General features: G+C 35.3%; 2 protein-coding genes and 1 long non-coding RNA gene across 17 annotated transcripts in view; 2 read left to right on the forward strand and 1 right to left on the reverse strand.

The window, feature by feature from the left end:
- Positions 1 to 22,441, reverse strand: part of cv-c (crossveinless c) — a 135,883-nt gene that overhangs the window by 33,191 nt on the left and 80,251 nt on the right. For 12 of the 13 annotated variants that reach the window (XM_070646604.1, XM_070646611.1, XM_070646609.1 and 9 more), the window contains one exon: positions 3,614 to 3,685. In XM_070646604.1, the coding sequence (XP_070502705.1) occupies positions 3,614 to 3,685 (72 nt within the window). Of the gene's footprint in view, positions 1 to 3,613; positions 3,686 to 16,212; positions 16,432 to 22,441 lie in introns of those variants that run through there. The other variant, XM_070646613.1, reaches the window with a different exon arrangement.
- LOC139095258 (neurofilament heavy polypeptide-like) lies at positions 7,107 to 10,477 on the forward strand. 3 transcript variants are annotated; one of them, XM_070646551.1, is made up of 4 exons: positions 7,107 to 7,172; positions 7,253 to 8,357; positions 8,511 to 8,678; positions 8,871 to 10,477. In XM_070646551.1, the coding sequence occupies exons 2-4, from the start codon at positions 7,286 to 7,288 to the stop codon at positions 10,301 to 10,303; spliced, it is 2,673 nt and encodes an 890-aa protein (XP_070502652.1). In that variant the 5' UTR covers positions 7,107 to 7,172; positions 7,253 to 7,285; the 3' UTR covers positions 10,304 to 10,477. The 3 variants fall into 3 exon arrangements, with proteins under 3 accessions (XP_070502652.1, XP_070502653.1, XP_070502651.1); XM_070646552.1 differs by having other exon boundaries at positions 8,511 to 9,944; positions 10,006 to 10,197; XM_070646550.1 differs by having other exon boundaries at positions 8,511 to 10,477.
- LOC139095386 (uncharacterized) lies at positions 10,675 to 14,336 on the forward strand. Its single transcript, XR_011544866.1, has 2 exons — positions 10,675 to 13,390; positions 13,450 to 14,336. It is a non-coding gene; the product is annotated as an uncharacterized lncRNA (long non-coding RNA).

A 22,441-nucleotide genomic window follows, 5' to 3' on the forward strand; every position in this document is an offset into this window, starting at 1 on the left:
CTTCGCTCGAACTATTTTTCTACTCACACTGTAGATTACAGTTTTTTCATAGATCACTATACGAGCCGGGATGAGCTTCGCTCGCCCGACTTGGGTAGATTACAGTACTAATATAGATCACTATACGAGCCGGGCTGAGCTTCGCTCGCCCGACTTGGGTAGATTACAGTACTTATATAGACCACTATACGAGCCGGGCTGAGCTTCGCTCGCCCGACTTGGACAGATTACAGTACTTTTATAGATCAGCATACGAGCCGGGCTGAGCTTCGCTCGCCCGACTTGGGTAGATTACAGTACTAATATAGATCTATACGAGCCGGGCTGAACTGCAAACTGCATTTATATCGAAAGATATCTCTAATTAATACATTTTATAGAATTTCTTACAAATCCATACAAATTATCAAGAAATTGTATGGTTTTTGCCTGTCACAGGTGTCTGTTTTGCAACTCTGATTTAATATTTATATTAATGGCAAAGTATAAGGGTTCCAAAAGAAACAACTCAAAAAAATTAAAAAAAAAAAAAAAACAGTAGGACTTGAACACATGACATGATGAAGATAAAATGTATTTACATTGCTACGATTGCATTACGCCAAAACGTATTGAATAATTATATTAATATTATGGATAAAACACATTTATAAATGCTTAATTTTTACTTAATTAAAATTAAGATAAGAAGAAATCTTAATAGTATGCGGCCGAGCTTCGGCTATAATTTTGCAAAAAAAATGACAGATTTTTGCATCGTGTGCCTCAGTGGAAGCATCTTATGGTTCCAAAAACAATACAGCTCTTGCCATAACCGATATCTATCAGATGCAAAAAACCCGAAGTCTTAATATTGAGTTTGAAACGAGTTATCGCACCGATTAACTTGCTAACTTGCTAACTTGCTAACTTGCTAACTTAATGACAGAAATTTTTTGCGTTTTCTCGGCACTGGAAGCACCAAATGAGATGCGGTTTTCACTGTTGGATTGGTATTCCCAGGCACAGACTTTTGGCTAGCAACTATATGGGGCAACTAGGGTAATCCAGCAAATCAAAAAAAGTGGTTTCAGTGATAGACCAAAAACAATATATTCACCCAAATTGAAAATTTGGTGTGAATATGACATCGTTTTTTTTCCACATATGTGCAGTCACATACATACACTTGACCAATAATCTTGTGTCTTAAAATTCCATTCATAATTTACTTCACCATTCAAAATCACATAAATCTAATAAAAATGTAATCAATTCCGAAATGAATTTTTCCATTTGTTCGATTGCATAGTTCAATAAATTTTAATATTTATATGAAATTAAAGAAACACGGCGAAAACACGAGACACAAAAAATAAGAAAGACAGTAAGCAAATGTGATACGGGTTACAAAGTATTTTACAAGCATATCGTGATATCCAAGATATTTATCTATTCACCTATCCATTCAATCAGTATGTATATATATACATATCCGCAATTAAAACCCTATTTAAAGACTATGATGAATTTCATGGTTCATTGAGCATCGACTATATTTTTATCTCAATTCACAATTATAATGTCTCATGTCGATATCTCATCGTCATCTAACAAATCGATCGTTACACGAATGATTTGAATGGGTATGGATAAAATAATAATTTTAATTTAATATTGAATTTATGAAGTGGCTGCTGTTGCCGCTGCCGATTATATTGAATGGAAAAGTAATTGTTGAAATGTCTTTAGCTGGTTCTGGTCGATTTGATGGTGACTATGGTCGTGGTTTGGCTGATTGGTGGTTTTGTAAGTTTAACGGAAATTTTAGATTTGAATTTTGACTCTTTTGGAGGTTCTGTGAGTTTAACGGATATTTTGAATTTGAAATTTGACTTTTTGAAGGTTTTGTGAGTTTAACGGAAATTCTGTATTTGAATTTCGACTTTTTGAAGGTTATGTGAGTTTAACGGAAATTCTGAATTTGAATTTTGACTTTTTTGAAGGTTTTGTGAGTTTAACGGAAATTCTGAATTTGAATTTTGACTTTTTGAAGGTTATGTGAATTTAACGGACATTTTATATATGAATTCAGACCTCTTTTTGGATTAAGGTTTTTGAACTTTAACGGAAATGTTGGATTTGAATTATGAACTATGAAGGTTTCTGCCTCACGATTAACATCAAACCCAACAATAGCTGCGTCTATTACTCATCCACAAAGTCATTCACAACTTCCATATTTCCTCATTTTAATTGTTAAAGCATAAACGCAAATATTTAAATAGCAATTAAGTAAATGTTGATTAAATAGGAGGAAACCAAGTAGAAGAAGCAAACTCACGACTCATGGGGTAATAAGAAGAAGAAGGAGGAACGTAAAGGAAAGAAATTGAAGGTTAATTGCTGAGAACCCCAACAAATAAAACTTTTTAATGTCATTTTTGTGCGGAAATATTTGAATTTTTAGTTAAAGCTAATAAAAAAAAAATTGAAAAATTATTTTTAATTCATTTCCTCTCGTTCGTCATGTCGGAGCTAAAAGCTGACTAGACGGCTGACTCAATCGCTTCATAAAAAAATTTATTCGCATTTTCGCTTATTGATTTAACTTCAATTTTCATTCTCAATTTCTCCACTGCATCTCAATTCAATTGAATTCGAGTTTTTTTTTTATTTTTTTTTTTGTTGTTTTCAATTTTTTTTATATAAAAAAACAGACGTAGAAGAAAATATGTTGGAATATTTAATATTTATATTATTGAGGTAGCAGAAAACGAGTAGCTGAAATCTTAATTTCTTTCAATATTGAATGGAAGTATTCACCGTAATATTTATAAATATAAATTTTTTTTTTTGTGTTCAATAACATAAACATGCAGTATTAATCATAAATAATTTTCTTCTACTGGATATTTTAACGTATGGTGGATGGATAGATGGATATGTATGAGCAGTGATTGGCAACTTGTGGATTTTTCAAAAAATAATCGACAAAATTCAAAATCTAAAATACAGTTAAAAATCCAATCAAAATTTTAAATTTTTAGAAGCTGTTAAAATCTGAATTTTCAAAAACCGTTAAAAATTAAAATTCTAAAAATGCAAATTTAAATTTCAAACAAATGTTAAAATTCAATAAAAAATCCAATTTTCTAATTTGACAAATTCAAATTTTTAAAAAGCCGTTAAAATTTCAAATTTCTAAAGCCCGTAAAAATTAAAAAATTCCAAAAACCGTTAAATCACCATCAAAAATTATGCAAATTTTTCACACTATATTCTCGCTAATATTCACAACTTTATCAGCACCACCTCAAAAGTCATTTCTATTATTAATTGAATAATAACCTCAACTATCCCAAGTGCCATACCTTTGTAATTGAATAGCTCAGCACATATGAATATTTAAGCATATTTTAGTAGAAATATAAAAAATTATAATAATATTGTGTATGCTTCCGTTTTGCAAAAAGAATTGCTATGCAGTTTAAAAATTGTGCATATATGTTCAGTGCCTGAACTCTCATTTCTATCGTCTATACGAACATTCATAAAATTTCTCAATAAAATGCATTCAGGGCTTTTTCTTACGTCACAATGTTATTGTTATAAACATTAAAATGAATTATACCTTGATACATTTGCGAATATTGTGGGAATCCAGCTTCTCGTAGCCATTTCATTGCCTCGGCTGCCTGAATTTCTGTAAAGATAAATTGAAAAAAATTTAAAAATGATTATCAATTGTTTTTATATTTGTTAAAGGATTTAATGGACATGTCAGGATTGATTGAAATTTCATTTTCTCTCCGTCCGCATGGGGATTATTCATATTTATTTATAGACACAGATTCTCCCTATCAGGTTGTCGGTTTTTATATTTGTTTGCTTTGGAGTTCATTCGAATGAAACTAATCAATAAATATTTTAAATATATTATAAATAAACAAAATGTATGCATGCATATGTGAAGTGTGTGCTCTTTTTGGGTTGATTAAGTTTGCTATTGCGTACAGAGTTATTTTTAATTATCAGATAAATTGGATTCTATTTTAGACTTTAATCAATAGTTGGAATCTAACAGATTAAATTGTATTATTCTGAATACTTGGCTCAATTCAGCACTTTTTGGCTGAGTTGACTGAATTCAGCAATTTTTAGTTGAGTTGACTGAATTCAGCATTTTTCAGCACTTGCGCTCAGTTGGCTGAATTCAGCACTTTTTGACTGAATTCAGCTCTTTTTGGCTCAGTTGGCTGAATTCAGCACTTTTTGACTGAATTGACTAAATTCAGTATTTTTGCTCAGTTGGCTGAATTTAGTTCTTTTTAGCTAAGTTGACTAAATTCAGCTCTTTTTAGCTAAGTTCACTGAATTCAGCATTTTTTGGCTGAGTTGACTGAATTCAACACTTTTTGGCGGAGTTGGCTGAATTCAGCACTTTTTTGCTAAGCTGGCTGAATTCAGCACTTTTTGGCTCAGTTGACTGAATTCAGCACTCATTTCTAAGTTGGCTGAATTCAGCGTTTTTGCTGACTTGACTGAATTCAGCACTTTTTTGCTGAGTTAGCTGAATTCAGCACTTTTTACTTAGTTCGCTGAATTCAGCATTTTTTACAAACCTTCCTGGATTCAGCACATTTCTTACTTTTCTTACTAAGGTTTCTGTATTGAGATCAGACATAACTCAACATAATCACAAAAATCCCACATTCATTCATCCAACCAACATGACCTCATAATTCCTCATTTAATTGATAACATAGACAATAAAAGAGGCAAAAGAGACAAAAACGAACTTCATTAAAATCACCTTGTATCTTGTCATTTCATCTCATTTCATTATGACTCCATTTGTTTTTTTCGATTAAGCAACACAAAACAATTTTTACATGATACAGCAACAAAATAATAAAAGAAGAGGAAAAAATTACGTAAATTCATTCGACAAAAAATCTATGTCATTTAAAATGAAGTTACTAGAACTTTTAATTGACAATGAATAAAAAAAGTTGATGATGTAAATTGTCTGTTGATATAACAATAAATAAAATGATATATCTACGCAAATGGAAGCGCTTTCTACAATTGAATGAGAGATAGAAAATAAAATTGTGTAATCTTGTGAGTTAATCGTGATAAGGCTTGCTTCTTGCTTTATTTTTTTTTTTGTTCGGAAAGTCTAGCATTGTACTTTGATAGCGAAGTTTGTAGACAAAATAGATTGGAAAAATGTTGATAATCTGTTTGTTGTAGATTGGATTTGATTATGTTGGAAGTGAATATAGAATAGGTATTGATGGAATTCTTGGTAAGGTATAAGAAACACAATAGGATTATTTGAATTCTTAGGTTATTCTAGACTTGCAAGTTGATAGGTTATCTAATACTCAGTATAGTGACTACATAGATCATCAGTGACTAACTAACAGATGTTTAAGACAGATATCTAGAGGTGCAGTGAGTAACCTATGTGTCGCTAGGAATAATCAGGCATAGGATTTATGCTGAGGCCCAATACAACAATAAGAGATGTGTAATAAGAACTAGATAGAGAAAATAGGTTTAAATGAGCTCTGTGCCACGCTCATTAGCAGCCCCAAGAACTCAGTGTTTGGAGAAAGCGACCGTGCATTGTAGGACCTGGGTTCAAGTCCCACTCAGGCTATATTGTAGGGAAAATCATAATAATACTAAGCAACAACCACAAATTATACCGAAAAGCAAACACAGGGCAAACCTAACACCAAGTTTCTCCAGACTGAGTATAAACCAAACCCAATCCAGAGTAACGCCGGTCTGACTGCCGAGACTTTAGACTATAGTGATAATTCATGTAGAATTTCGATTCACATCAACCAATTTAAAGCTACCCAAAAATACATTCCATTATCGAAAAACCTTCAATAAAGCTCCTTAACCTTCGTTACATCCAATCAATACATTCAACAGCAACTTCAAGAGGGAATTTCCAAAAAAAAAACTCAATAAATAACTCAATAGCCGCACATTTTGCACCAATCGAGTATCAAAACATCGCAAAAAATGAAAACAAAAAATAAAAGAGTTTAAAGTGCCCAATGACACTTAATCTAATCAAGAAGCTAAACACATGCACGGGCGCTATTTGTTATCGAATATGCAACAAAAATATTTTTGTTCCTGGACGATAAGAATCAACACACATTCAATATTTTTTTTTTCTAGATCTTATCATCATGTGATAAATAATTTAGAGTACAAAAAAAAAGATATATATATATATGAATAATGAACTAAATTAACACGTAGCATTGATAAATATGAAATGACGTGTGAGTTTTGGTAATATAGATACCATGTTTTGCGAATGACTGAGTGTGAAGAAGCGTTTGGATGAAGAATAATAAAATGGGGATGTGGGCGGTGTGGGGGACTTGTTGGGAATTATGAAAAAGGTATTGACAAAGGGCAGCCAATGAAAGAGCCAGTTGGTAAGAGAGGCCATGGATCAGAGAAACGTCAAGCAAAGTAAGTATAGTAAGGTTGTGGTTTAACCAAAAAGTATCAGACATAAACGAGACTTAAGACCATTTTCACCAAAAAATCGGGATTCGAACCCATGACCTCAGAATAGAGTCAAGTTTGAGTTACATCACTCTAATCAATACACTATTAAAACATATCAACTTTTTGTTTTAAATTGACAAAATCCTAATTTTAAACCTCAAATCCAGCGATTTTTGCCCACTAATAATCCTTATAATTGTAGAAGTGACTGAATGGAAAAATTTACAAGAAAAATGCCAAAAATAAATGAACAATTAGAGACCAATAACAAATTTTTTATAGAAAATTAAAAGTTCTGGGGTTCGAACCCATGGCCTTAGAAGTAGTCAAAATTCGAGCAACATCACTCTTACCAACACTCCATCCAGTCATATCAACCTCTAGGATAAAATTAACAAAATTTCAATTTTAAACCTCAAATCCAGCGATTTTTGGCCATCACCATCCCTTAAACCTCCAAAAAAAATATACTCATAATCGATGACAAGCTCAATTATCACTGTATGTGTGTAGAGATTTGTATTTTTAGTCTATCCGATATCAATAATAATAAAAAAAAAAACTTTTTTTTTCAGTCGCTTGTGAATTTTCGTGATTTCAACATCGAGAATAAGACAAACAGCGAGAATTGCATAAAACTTGTAAGTCACATGATCCAACAGAATATATAAAAAAATAAAGCTCATTATAATAAATGACATTCTATTCTTTATATAATTAGTTAGAACAAAAGTAAATTATTTTCACTCCAACAATGAGTCGTGAACGTGATTCCGAGGTTGTACATGATCTAGTTACATCCAAATATAAAATAGCAGAACGTAATCGAGTGGCAAAATATCGTTTTTTGAGTAATGAAAACGTAAATACTTTGTCAGCGTCAAAGTTTCGTGGATCGGAACCATCATTAGCACAAACAGAGAAGGCTGATGTTAAGCCAGTGGATTTGAGTGTGCCTGGAACTCCCGTATCAAGTCGATATCTTCAATCGTTAGGTAAATTTAGAAGGAATCGTGGTGGAATTGACACAGACAGTGAAGGTGATGATGATGATGATGTTAATGATGATAATGCAATGTCTAGTCTTCAAAGTGCATTGACGGAAGGTCTTAAACAGTTTGCATCGGATATGGAAAAATTAAAATCACATGATCTGGCTGACTCGAATGAAAAACAACCATCGGTGGCTGTGAAAAAGGAAGTAGAACCAGTGAAGCCACCTCAAATCATCACAACAGAAATTAAGGAAGAAATTCCACCATTGCCATTAAAGGAACCACCTCAAATATCCAGAATCGAAAAATATTTCCGGGAATCTGCAAGACGTGGATCACTTACAAGAGATTTTACGGAAGTTGTTGAGACATTTGATCCGAAATTACTAGTCAGTGACTCTGACTCTTTTGCCAAACCCGGAACTCCAGTTAGCTCGAAATTCATTAAAGCTGAAAGACATCACAGCAAGAAACTTCAACCATTTACAGACAGCATGAAGAAGCTTGAAGCACTCAAATCACCAGAAATTGTCAAAGTTGTCGAAGAAAATCGTAAAAGTGCCGAAAGTCCACCAGAAAAGCCAAAACGAATCAATCCAGTGCCATTGACACCCAATGGAAGTGAAGTTTCAAGTTTCAATCCACCAACACCACCAGTTACTCCAGTTACTGAACCTAAAATTGAGGCACCAAAGAAATTAGATCCAAAAGACTTCCCACCCATCTCATCAGTTGGAATTAAGGCTGATAAGAAGGTTGACGAAGTACTGATCATAATTGAGAGAAAGGTTGTGGATGAGAAGAAGGTGGCTGAGGAAGCAGAGATAATTGGTAAGTAGAAGTGACTTGATGCTACACGTCATAAGTGAACGACCCCTTTGGCTATTGTTATGCAGTTGTATATCCTTGAGAATTTTCCATTCGTGACTCATTATCAGTTTAAAATCTTTATCGAATTTCTGATAACAATCCATTCTTCCGTAGAGCAAATCATTGCACCGATCAGAGCACCAAAGGAGCAAGCTGCAAAACCAGTCGAGGTAGCACCACCCAAACCCATCAAAGAGGAACCACCAAAACCAGTTGTGCCTTCAAAACCAGTGGAAGCACCAAAACCAGTCGAGCAGCCAAAAGTCGAGGAAGTTAAGCAAGGTAATGTTACAGAAACTAAGTCCAAACCTGAAGATTCCACAGATTCCAAACCCAGTGAAGCACCAACCGATCCCAAATCATATTCCCGAAAACTATCCGTTCCCGGAACACCCGTTGATAGCCGCAAATTATTCAATACGAATGTAAATGATGATGATGATAGTGATATTGACAGTGACATTGAAATTATAGAAAGCTCAGAGATTGGTGAACTAGCTAAGGAGTTTGTTGGTAAGATTGAGGAGATGCTGCAGCAGACGATCGATGAGGATAAGAAGAATCGAGTGGTTGAGGCTAAGGTTGAGGAGAAACCAAAGGCAGCTGTTGTAGAGCAGTCTAAGCCAAAGGCTGTAGAGGCACCAAAGCCAACGGCTGTAGAGGCACCAAAACCAAAGGTTGTAGAAGCACCAAAGCCAAAGGCTGTAGAGGCACCAAAGCCAAAGGTTGTAGAGCACCCAAAACCAAAGGCTGTAGAGACACCGAAACCAAAGGTTGAAGAGAAGCCAAAAGAAGAACCAAAACTAACAACAGTAGAGCAAGCAGAAAACAACGACAAACTACCTCCAATTGAGAATCCCAAAATCCAAAGTTACTTCGACCAAGCAGGCAAGGACAAATCCTACCAACGTACATTCTCGGAAATTGAAAGCTTCAACGAACCAGCCATGGATGTTATCGAAAAAGTTGAAAGATATTTCAAAGAATCGGAAGAGAAGAAGAGCTTAACGCGTGGATTTTCAGAAGCTGTCAATTATATTGAACCAATTGATATTGAGCAGTTGCTTACACCTGGTCATCCAGTGTCCTCAAAAGTTGTTGAACATATGAAAGCCATTGGCGAAATTGTCGAGGAAAAGCCATTGGATCCGGTTGTATTGCATGGAATGGAAGCATTTAAAAAGGCACATGAAGCACTTCATCCACCGCCATTACAAGATTTCAAAGCTGATGAATATTTTGAGGAGTCAAAGACCCGCCATACCTTAAAACGTGACTTCTCAGAAGTCTATGGTGAAATTGGAGCTCCACCACGTCCAACAACAGAAAATCCAGAAATTAAGAAGTTCTTTGAGGAATCAGATGCACAAAAGACATTCAAACGACAATTTTCGGAAGTCATACAGACTCTACCACCACGAATCAAGGATATTCTACCCGACGAGAAGCCACCATTGCATACCGAACGTTCATCACGTTTCAGTGTCTTTTCAGCACCCGATCCAACAGAAGCACGTCCCGAAAGTCCAACAATTGCACGTAAACATGGTAAAAAATATGGTATTGATAAGTACTTTGCAGCATCACTGTATCGAACTGCTTATCATAGATCAAAGAATCAAAGACGGGGAAGCGAACCCGATCATCGATTTGCAATCTTAGAGGATGAATATGTATTTGGTGAGAATGATGTCTTACGTAATGAAGTCTTTCAAGATGATGATCAAACGCCAATACATCCAATACATCATAAACATACACCAAATGATGGAAATGAGGAAGATAATGATCAACAGAATGTTCAATTTTGGAGAGATTTCCTTAAGCCATATACTCTTAATCTTCCAACTGATATAGTAATGCGCGATGAGCTCATTGATAAATATACAAAATATACATTAGAATAACATGCATAACAACTTGATTGCTGTGTTGATGAAATTAATTAGATTAGACCATTTAGATGTTATTAACTTTCAATCATACTAATTCCTAGAATTAACCATATTTTATTTTTTTGTGTCTGTAGATTCTTATGTGAGATTTATCATTAAAAAAAATTGTAAATTATTAAAATCAAATGCTGTTAACATACTTTATTTGCTTGTGCTTATGCTTTTGTAGGAATTTAGGATTTTGAAACTCATTTTAGGTCAGTGGTGGGCAACCTTTGTGTTGCGGTACACTATTGAGGCTCCATGAACCACATGTCGACACAGTTTACGTCATCCGTGATAGACATTTGAAAATACCATGAACTGCATGCCAGTGACAATATGTGCCGTAGACCAAAGGTTGTCCACCACTCCAAAATCACCATCGACAGCCTCTATCCTCACAGAAAAAACTCACTGAACCATACTAAATGCACAGAAGCATGTTCAAGGTTCCATAAAATATTCATCCACATTACTTTGCAGACATAAAATCTCAAATTATCTCTTGCATGCTGAGTAAAATAGTTCAATGATGCCAACAGCAGTAAGGCTTCTTTAAATCTTATTGAGATCAAAATATGCTGAGAAGCCTTTTTTGTGTTAAAAAAAGAGAAATTTTTAGCATTTTTGTGATCGAGACAATGTTGATGTCGCGATGGTTCTTTCATGTGGATTTCGGGGAATTCTTTGGAAGTGGTTGGATGTGGAATGCTGGGGAATTTGGATGAGAAATTGAAGATTTTTTGAGGTTAGTTGGGAATTTTTGGAGATATCAAGATGGTAAATTAGGTTTGGAGTAATTTGGGGATGCAGATAGAGTTTTGAGGCTACATACAGTTAGAGATATACAGTCTTATGTCACCTGAATATAGACTGAGTGGACAACTGAGTGATTTGGGTAGAAAAGAGGACAATAAGTTACATTTGGATGCAATCCGTCGTCCTTATTGACTGAGCATTGACTTGACAGAACATACTGTCAAAGGTCAAGTGAAGCTCATCCTGATTATATGGTCTGCATTGCAATTGATTGAATATGTATGCAAATATGCTAGATTATGACAAATGCCTCAATTATCGTGATTTAGATATCTAATAAAGCTGTCAGAACTCAAAACTTGTAAAGAGAAATCAAGTTCGAATCCTACCACAAGTAGCTTGCTTTATGCTAGCATATCAGTAATTAAGAACAACCTCAAACACTTCCCAAGTTCATGTCTCATCAGCACAACTGATTTCGAGTTGGATTTACCAAATCTCTAACCCAGAAGCTTTCAAAGTCATCGACCTCATTTCCAACCATCTCAAAAGCCCTTTCTTATCTCCAAATCCATGCCCATAAATTAGTGAAATTAATAATCCCAAACCGTACCAAAATAACCGACACGATCTAATTTACAAAAATAGATTAATTTGAAGAAATCCCCCTCGATACACAGATAAGCTTTGACAATCTCCCAATTCATGTAGCATGGAAAATGGGATTAACATAGTTAAAGAGACACAAACTCTCTCAAGCCTTACCAAACTAAGGTAAAATATCATTAAGTCGATTTTCGTAGAAATTATGACAATAACTATTCATAAATTTAGCTACGACTGTCACTTAATGTATTTTGTGTGGCAATGGATAGATAAAAAAATTTAATTTACAATCGCCGGAACTAATTTAAATGTAATGAAAATAACTCATCTAGTGTATATTTGGGTATGAAATTGGACGGTGTTGATGTGGAAATTTGAAGCTTAATAAAGGCTTTTTGTGGAGTTTGTGTTGACCTCCGAGATGAAGTGGTGGGATTGGTTGAGAATTTGGAATGTTTGGATGTGGAAATGCTGGATTTTAAGGATCTAAAGCAGTCGGAATGGAAAAAAAGTCATGAAATTTTGCAAAAATTACAAAAAATGACTTCGTAATAGACTTACAAATAAATTAAATTTTAATGGGAATTGAACCCGTGCTGGTAGGATAAAGTGCATTATTTTACACTTAATCCATGGACATAACCATTCGGTCATCAATACAGTTTATCAATTATGAACATTTTGTCAATTTAAATGCATTTTTACAACAAAGTCTTCATTATTGAGGATTTTTGGATCCTTTTGTCTCTGTTAATGAGCTTCATCCTCTCTGATAGATTCAACACTATGCCTAATAGGCAAATAGCATGCTATCATGGTACAGGAAGACCACTAAAGAACCTGTTAAATAATAATAGGCACTAGGAACACTACGTGCCGGAGGGCACCTGGTTCGTTTGAACGTTATTCAGGTTTAAAACCGGTCTCTTTGTCAGTTAAGGTATGACAGCAATAATCAGTGCAAAGTTTGAAATTGACTCGAATTTAAGGGCAAATATGAGTAAACCAGATCGTATTCAGGGACGGAGAGGATCTGTTGATCCCTGACTACCCCCTTGCAGTAGCCTTTAAGCACTGTAAATCACTAACCCTGTATGAACCTCAATAACATTTTTCACACATTTTTCGCCAATGACACTTAACATTTCCTAACAAATAAACATTAGATTTCCCATCAGTGATTAACATTTGAATAGATTTTTCACTAAAAATACTTTACTTTTTTTTGTGTGCTGGTGTCATCATCGCTAACAAAAATTTATTAATGCTAATTATTTTCTCACGATTATTTTTTTATTTTTCATCAAGTCTGTTCAACCTTCATATGACAAAGAAAGATTTATTTTGGTGAAAATTAACAGCTCGAAATGATGCATATATATTTAAAATTTACAGCAAACAACAAGGAAAACATTTCTTCTTATACAATAAAATATTGTTGGCATATGACAGTGTGTAAAGTGATGATGACAAGCTAGGTATTGTACATATGTTGACAGAAAGAAAGTCAGAAAAAATATGTTTTACAAGCTTTTATTGGAAATTGTGATGGTGGATGGGGAATTTAATCGATTTTTATATACTTTGGGGAGCAGCAAATTTATGCTGAAAATGATGATTTTTGTAGGACTTTTTAATGTGTTTTTCAGGGTAATATTGAAGTTTGACAGCAGTTTGACTTCTTGGAGGAATGTAAATAGAGATTTATGATTGCTAACATCTGTGACTAAGCTTTGGATTCTACATTGTAGATATAAACAGCAATTCAGGGTTCCTGATGACAAGGACTATCCGGGAAGTGTCAGTCTAGGTGTCAAGAACTTGTCGAAACTGAGAATTGAATTGTTAACAACAATGTCTGCATATGAGTTTCAAAATAGAAGATTTGAAGGTGGTCAAGATTTGAGAACAAGTTAACACTTGACCTTAAAGCAAAGTAACATTGCAAAGCAGACTGGAAGCAAATAACTAAGATTCGAAACATTTCTGTGACTACTTTTTTGACTGAAGACTACAAATTCAAGATGTGAGCCGAATTTCGAGCTAATGTTTGCTGGGTCGGGGTGGAATGATAAAGTCACGAAGAACGAAGCCACTGCATCATCGAACCACTTCGACTATCGAGTCATACTTTGTCCAAAATGGGATCCTACTAACTCTACTGACAATATTACATGCATTTGAGAAGCTTGGAGTCTGAGACAATCAAACCTAAATATTACAAGTCAGTTAATCGATTTAGAATCGGATACTAGGCTAGCATGACTCTGGCATGTTGTCGAATTTAAATCGAATCAGTTACCAAGCCAGAGCTACACCAGCCTAAGATCGGTTTATGGTTCGATCATCCAATTTGTGCTATTCGAATAAATAGCCAAACAGTTGCTAATAACACTAATTGCAAACAACATCTCAATCCACCCAAAACCAGATTTATAATTGAACATCATCAAATGATTTTAATCAATAATAAAATAAACTCCGAAGGAGACAAATTTGCATTAAAATCCAACAAAAAAATAATCATGTAAAAAATAAATTCAATTAACATATTCCAAAGACATCCATAAAATCAAAAGTATTTAAGCTTAACAATTTTTTTGTACATCCAATAAATGCCGCATCTACAACAGCAAAATATGTCGTTTCGATTTCATCTTCAATATTAATGTCAAATATTAAAATGTCAAGCTATCGACACCTTGAAATCATACGCAAACATACCTTGAAATTGCGATGTCAATACACTTAGACATGATATTTGCCTTACATAAAAAAGTAAATGCTCGACATGAAGCATTTAATGAGATGAAAATTTTTCAATTAACACTTTCACGCACTTTTTAACACATTTTCAACGTCATCATCATAATCATTTTCATTATTAAATTTATGTGATGATAAAATATATATTGTGTGCATTAATTTATTTTTAAACATCAAAGTCGGTAGATAAAAAATGTAAATGAAGCTGGTTTGAAGATGTTGATGAGTGGTTTGCGAGTGAAATGATATGAAAATTGCTAATGAAAGTTAGATAAGCTAATGGAAGTAGCGGTTTGGTGAGGCATATTCTGAATAATTTTGAATTACTTTTCTTTCGGAGATTTTGAGTGTGAATTGAGAGTTGAGAGGCTGTTCTCAGTCTGTTCACTTATTAAGGTATGCAAAAACTCTAGGGTTCTAATCATATTAAGTAGAAATGTGTCTTAAAGCCTTATTTTGTAGGCTAGAAGCAGCAATGTCAACAAAGGAAATGAATCCGATCCCACAATAAAGTGTAGGTCTTTAATAAGTCGCAGCACGTTTTAATAAATATTCCACAATGATTTTAAGCTACAAGTGTTAAGTAATTGGTCAGTAACTCGATGATATGGAACTAATTCATCAAATCCGAAATTTTTAGTCATTTTGTGATTTTAATATAGATTTTAGCCGAATTTCTTTAAAGTTTTCGAAATATACAGTGGTCTAAACAGTTAAAAGCTATGTAGAATTTGCAACTCACACGGCAGTAGTTCGAATCCCTTCAATTTTCTAAATTTCTCTATATTGCATTTGTATACATTTTTTTATATTTTTTTTTTTCAATTTCATACTCAAAATTGTCTCACCTTCAAAATTACAAAAATCCCAATAAATCTCCAATAAAAAAATGTTGACATTATTATCTCCGCCACGAACATGACTTTTAATATCACATCTAAAATTACCAACCATATCATCAACCATATTATTATAAAGCTGATATCCGGACCGAAAATTAATCATATGAGTTACGTATAATGTTCACTTTTATGATCGGCTACCTTCAATCATCTGACAAAAAAAAAAGAGCTCGGACATCAACAACAACGGACTTGTGTGAAATGCACCAATAAATCAGATGATCCAATCGTCATATATGATTAAAATTATTACATAAATTAATTTAACACGAAAGTAAAAAGAAAGAAAATATATGAAAAAAATTTCACTAATTCATCACGCATGATTTATGCTAATAATCTATATGTAAAAATAATATAATCATCATGTAGCACGATAAATCATAGCTTAATGGAATTTGATATTTTAATTTTATGTAAATCTTCATTTCCAGTAAGACTTAAAATGATGACAGTTGACAGGGGTGTAGTCAGGGTGAGGGAGGCCGGGTTTGTTTCTGTCCAGGGTTTGGGTCAATCCAGGCAAACCCTGGAAATCGGGAATGGGAGGTTGCAACTTTATATAGGGTTGGGTTCAGATCAGGTCAACCTTGGAACTGGGGGAAAAGGGTTTCACATCAATCCAGGGTTGGGGTCAATCCAGGTTAACCCAGGAAGTGCGGGACGGGGTTTCAACTCAATCCAGAGTTAAGGTCAACCCTCGAAGTGAGGGAGGGAGGTTTCAACTCAATACAGGGTCCTCCATCATTCTCCTTCTGGCTACACTCCTGACAGTCATTCAACCTCAGAATACTGCAAACGAACTAGACATCTAGCCATTAAGATTTATATTGTAGATGACAATACCTGCAATTTTCTTTTCACGCATTTTCCGCCACAGTGCTTCGGCTTTACGTTGCGACCAGTTTTCGATTTTGGTACTGAAGCTACGAAAGAAGCGATACTCCTTTATGCTTGACATTTTTTCCTCACGATCTGACATGTAATTGACCGCAAATAATACTACGAGACACAAATTGGAATTTTAAATTCTTTTTAATCAATTCCACTGCAGTTTTACAATTTTTTCTGTTTTTTTCGTTTATTTTTTCATTGAGGAATTCAATCAAGTTTAAATTCAATTATTTATAAAACAATTTCCTGCTTTAATTACTTCACTTCACAATTATTTATTTTTTAAAAAATAATGTATGTGCTTCAAAACTTTGAATTTATTTTTAGTGTATACACAATGTCATGTTACTTCATTTGTGGTGAGGAATAAGAAATAGAAAATATAAGAGGAAGTTGTAATGTTGATGAGGAAAGTCTGGATGATGAAGTGAGTTTTTGGGGAGATTTTGGAGTCATTTTTGATGAATTTTGAATTTTTTTAACTGAATTCAGCATATTCAGCACATTAAATAACTAATCTGAATCCAGCATATTCAGGTACTAATTTAAGTGAATTCAGCATATTCAGCCACGAATTCTGCTGAATTCAGCAACTTTATTCAACTGAACTCGGCAACTTTATTCAGCATATTTAGCTACTAATACAGCTGAATTCAGCATATTTAGTCACTAATTCAGCAGAATTCAGCATTTCCAGTCACTATAATTCAGCATATTCAGCCACTAATTCAGCATATTCAGTCACTAATTCAGCGCAATTCAGCAACTATATTCAGCTCAATTCAGCAACTTTATTTAGATGAATTCAGCAACTTTATTCAGCTGAATTTGACTGAGCTAGACTCAGTCTCTTCCTCATCCTCTTTTTCTGCCAAATTCATCAACTTCCATCCAAAACTTTCCCTTCTCAAAACTCCTTCCATTTCACAGACTTTCCCACAATAATATATATAATTTCATTATTAACTTATTTTAAACAGCCATAAGTAGAGCAAGGTTTGTTCACTGTGGGAATATACGTTCACTGCAGCAATGCTGCTGTCAACTTGCATCTCCAGCATTTACCAATCGATTTATGTCGTTAATATTATTTACATTATATGCAATCCTGCAACCGGAATGACGCAATGCAGTGTGTGATGATGATTATGAATACTTACTTACTTACTGGAACCATGCTCCGACTTGGAGCCTAGGTTGCTACAAAAGGCCTTCCATCTGACTCTGTTGCTGGCTGTATCACAAAGCTTGTACAAATTCTCAGTTTTGACATCTAACTGGCATTCTTTCATTACCGTCCTACGCCATGTTGCTCTTGGAGCACCTGGACGCCTTTTCCCTTGTGGATTCCAACCAAGGGCAGTATAGCAAGCTTGTGTCTCACCCCCAGCTACAACACTATTACGTTTTCGAAGTGTGTGACCTATCCAGCCATATTTACGTAATTGTACTTCTCGATTGATGTCTTCTTGGCCTGCTCTTCTTAATAAAGCTTGATTCGATGGCCATTCGGTTGGATTCCCAGTCCACCAGATGCGGAGAATCCGCCTGTAGCAGCTATTAACAAAAACTCGAAGCTTTTGCTGTATCTCTGTAGTTGTGAGCCAGGTTTCACAACCATATAGCAGTACTGACTTGACACAAGCATTGAAGATTTTCATCTTCAAGGCTTTGCTGATGCTGGTGGATCTCCAGATATTTGAGAGCTTCGAAAATGCTCCTCGTGCTTTCTGGATTCTTTGCTCAACGTCCTTCCTTGTACCGCCGTCTGCTGATACGTTGCTGCCTAGGTACGTAAAGTGCTGAACTCTTTTGATGGTTTGATCGCCAATATACAGTGGTGCATTGTTTTTGGCGTTGATTCGAATCTCTTCTGTCTTTTTAACATTGATGACCAAGCCCACTTTAGCGGATTCAAATTCCAAGTCTCTGAGCTTTCCCTGCATGTCTTGATGTGTGTGTGTCAACAAGCACGCGTCGTCTGCGTAATCAAGATCCTCAAGACGATCATTTAAAGACCAAACAATCCCTCTAGGCTTGCCTCTCGTCACAGACCGCATTACTTTATCCATAATTACTAGGAAAAGTAATGGTGATAACAAGTCACCTTGCCTGACTCCTGTTAATGACACAAAAGATTCCGATTGCACACTCTCATGTAGCACTCTACATCTAAATCCATCGTACGCTTCACGTATAAGCCTTATAAGCTTCTCGGGAACACCTAAATTACGTAATTCTGTCCAGATACACTCCCGATCTATTGAGTCGAAGGCTTTCTCGTAATCAATAAAGACGAGATAAAGTGCTGATTGCCACTCGATTGATTGTTCAACGATAATCCTCAGCGTACTGATTTGATCAATGCACGATCTATACGGTCGAAAGCCTGCTTGCTCCTTCCTCAATCTTGTCTCGATTGGGTCCATCAACCTCTGTAGAATTACCGACATAAACACCTTGCTTATGACTGATAAGAAATTCCTCTCCAGTTACTGCAGCTACTCAAATCGCCCTTCTTGGGAAGCTTAACAATCAATCCCTCCTTCCATTCCTCGGGATATTTCTCAAGGGACCAAATCTCATCAAAAAGTGGCTTGAGAAAATTAGCAGTGACATTAGCATCAGCTTTGAGGACCTCTGCCGGTATTTCATCCATTCCCGCTGCTTTGCCACTTTTAAGCCTTTTTACCGCCTCAATGATTTCCTTCTTTGTAGGTGGACGCGTGTCGATTGGCAAAGCTGGTGGATTCTCCACCGCTTCTATGCAGATACCATTACGCTGGACATTCAAGACTTCCTCGAAATGTTCCTTCCACCTAGCCGCTTGCTCATCAACGGTGACTAAGATTCTACCCTCTTTAGATTTGATTGGGACTTGCTTTCGGCCTGACCGGTCACTAAGCTCTTTGATTGTGTTATAGAGGTCCTTCATATTGCCACAGTCAGAAGCAGTTTGTGCTTTCTCTGCTAATCCATTAAGATGTCGTCTCCAATCATTCCTTACTTCCCTCTTGACTCTCTTATTCAGCAATGCATACTGCTTGCTTAGTTCCTCAGCTCTCGACTCGTTACAGTTCAGGAGTTTCACATTCACTTCTTTCCTTTGGTCAATAGCGTTCCAAGTACTCTCTCGGATATAGTCCTCACGTTTATCTTTCTTTATCCCTAGTTCAGTATTGCAGGTGTTCACAATACCTTCCTTAATCTGTCTCCACCAGAGAGTAGGTAAGGAGGGTTTCATCAATAGAGATGTTGTTGCAATTCGAGGTACTTTCCTTAACTTTGGAGACAAACCTGGATCTGACTTCAGCAGACTTCAGTTTTGTGAGGCAAAACTTTCTTCTTGTATTAGCGCTCTTCTTTAATCGCTTGAAATAGAACCGAAGTTTTCCGATTATTAGATGGTGATCTGAACCTACATCGGCTCCACGTTTGTTGCGGACATCCATTAGTGCTTTGCTCCATTTACGACTGATGCATATGTGATCTATTTGATTTTGGTCTCTGCGATTCGGCGATTTCCAAGTGACTTTATGACATTCTTTATGGGGAAATAAGGTGCCTCCGATCATCAAATTATGACTACCGCACAGTTCCACGAGTAATTCACCGTTTTCATTTCTCACACCTAAGCCATGCTTGCCCATAACATGCTCCACATCCTCATTCGAATCCCCAACTTTGGCATTGAAATCTCCCATTAGCACCACTATATCCTGTTTGGGAACCTTCGCCAGTGCCTGATCTAATTGGCTGTAAAAAGCTTCTTTGACCGTCAAGTCCTTGTCTTCAGTAGGAGCATAGCACTGAAGAATCGTCAGCTTCTTATACTTCGTTTGTATTCTGGCTCTAATTATCCTATGTGATATTGGCTCCCATTCCAGCAGTGAGTCTCGAATTGTCTTGCTTAGGAGAATGCCAACACCTCCGCTGTGTTCGGTTTCTTTACCAGAATACAGCAACAGGGTACCGCAGGGTGATGTTAATTGACCAGCACCAGTCCATCTCACTTCACTCAGTCCCAGCACACTAAGTCCATATCTGCTGAATTGTTTATTCACCTGTGCCAGCATGCCTTTTTGAAAGAGTGTCCTTATGTTCCATTGACCAATCATTGTCCGGGTTCGTTTGCATTGGGTTGTCATTGTTGATCCAGTCCTAATATCCTTTTGTAGCTTTCTTTGTACAGGTTTGGTTCGGAGATAGCAAGTTGTAAGCCTGCTATCCCTAGCTTGTTTGTGGGGCTGCCACCCTACAAGCGAGGGTTTGAGTAGGATTTTAATCTACTCTTTAGAGTACATATCCCGGCACAGCTTCGGTCGCCAGCGGTGTGATTGGTGGTAAAAGGGGATACCACGAGAAGGTACACACTTGACATTTGGTCAGCTTCGGAGTCAGACTTCGGCTTCCCCAATCCCCCGATGATTATGAATGGGATCAATTATTGAATGTCTTAATGGATGAGGATGGACAGGAAGTTGGAATGAAAATTAAAGAATTTAAATTATTTAAGTTAAGTAAAGTTGTTCGACATTTGAATTCTGTATGGGGGAAGGGGGTAGGTTACATGGGTGACTAGAAGGAGTAAGGGGACGGGAGGGTCGAACAGGGGCATAGCCAGGAAGGGTAAGAATGGGAAAAGCAGCAAAAAAGAATAAAAATCCAAACTAATTAAAGAATTTATCCAAAGTGAGGATCAATCCCTTCCTCGTCCCATCCCCCTCCCCCCTGCTGCTTCATATAGTTTGTTTGACGTACACAATAGGGAGATCTGAATAGAATAATACGTCAAGAGCTGGAGAGGATGGATAAAAATATGTAAATTTTTTTTTTCATTTCCATTGTTTTACTTTCCATTTTTAATCTCGAGTCTAATTTTAGAATTGACGACAGAGATGTTGAGGATTGTTGTGGATGTAAATTACCTTCAGAAGCTTCTACAGTATCGTGAGCTACCCAACATAACTGACTCATATCAAAGTCTATGACTAACAACACATCAATAAGCTCTAATACTGATTCTTCGTGATTGTTTTGCACAAAATGTCATGTCGAGTTCATATCAAGCTACTGTTGCAGAAATAATCAGTCACAAATCACTCAGTTTATTCACATTTCAATTCAATTTATTCATTTTCTGACTTAATAGTTTTGTAAATTTCTCCAATATCAATTGCTGCCTTTTTTTCGGTCGGCATTGATTGAAATGTGATAGATTTGAAGTATTGAGAGTATTTTGTCATAATTTGAGATTCTAAAGTGATCGCTTTTTGTGACTACATTGTTGCAAATTTTTTATTGTAATATTTTTTGCAAAGTCATGTTAGAACACATGCTGTTTGCGGGCGGTGACAAGAAAATATTCTTTTGCGGTTGCTTTACATGAGTTATTTTAAACATCATTTTGTGGAGTAAATTTGATATCATTAAACTGGGTTAAGCTTGAATAATCTACATGTAAATTAAATTTGAATTTGATTAGGTGAATTTTTTGAATAAATTTGATGTGTGTGTAGAGTTTTAGGGTTTTCAATTTGGAAAATTTAAATATTCGTTAAGATTCAAATAGAACTGTTTAAAAATTTAAATTTAGCCAAGACACAAACAATATTTAGTCAAGACACGTTTGAGCATTTTGAGTTCAAATTTTAGTTATTTAATTTACATTTAGTGACAAATTTTCAAACTATGTTTTAGTTTGAAAAGTCAAGTTTAGTCAAGACACAAAAAAATTAGTTGGGACACATTTGAGCAATTTTTGTTCAGTTTTTGATCTTAATTGAGACCAGTTTAACATTATGATTCAACTTTCATTTTAATTGATGCACATCCAACGACAATATTTCAAATTATATATAAGTAAAGACACATTTTGATCTTAGTTAGGACACATTTGTGAGCAAAAATTTGCATTTTGGTCTCAGTTGAGACACAGTTTAAAGGTGAAATATTATTTCTTAACAGTCGGGACATATTTTAACGATTAAAGTTCAAATTTTGAACTTAGTCAAGACACATTTTACCGATGAAAATTCAAATTTTGATTTAATAAAACCGTTAAACCTTCATTGAATCTTTATTTTGTTAATTTCCTATAGTAAACCTTCTTAAAAAGCATACAGCATAAGAAAAATACACAAAAACTTCCTCTAGTCCCCCCTCTCTATCTAATATATCA

The sequence above is a fragment of the Chironomus tepperi genome, unplaced genomic scaffold (genome assembly GCF_022539635.2).
Source record: "Chironomus tepperi strain 1889 unplaced genomic scaffold, CSIRO-AGI_Ctep_v1 contig_364, whole genome shotgun sequence".
Lineage (NCBI taxonomy): Eukaryota > Metazoa > Arthropoda > Insecta > Diptera > Chironomidae > Chironomus > Chironomus tepperi.

Bases quoted from the DNA above. Each gene is read 5' to 3' on its own strand.
- LOC139095258 (XM_070646550.1), top strand. From the start codon at position 7,286: ATGAGTCGTGAACGTGATTCCGAGGTTGTACATGATCTAGTTACATCC. The intron at 8,358-8,510 runs GTAAGTAGAAGT...ATTCTTCCGTAG, and splicing joins TGAGGAAGCAGAGATAATTG to AGCAAATCATTGCACCGATC.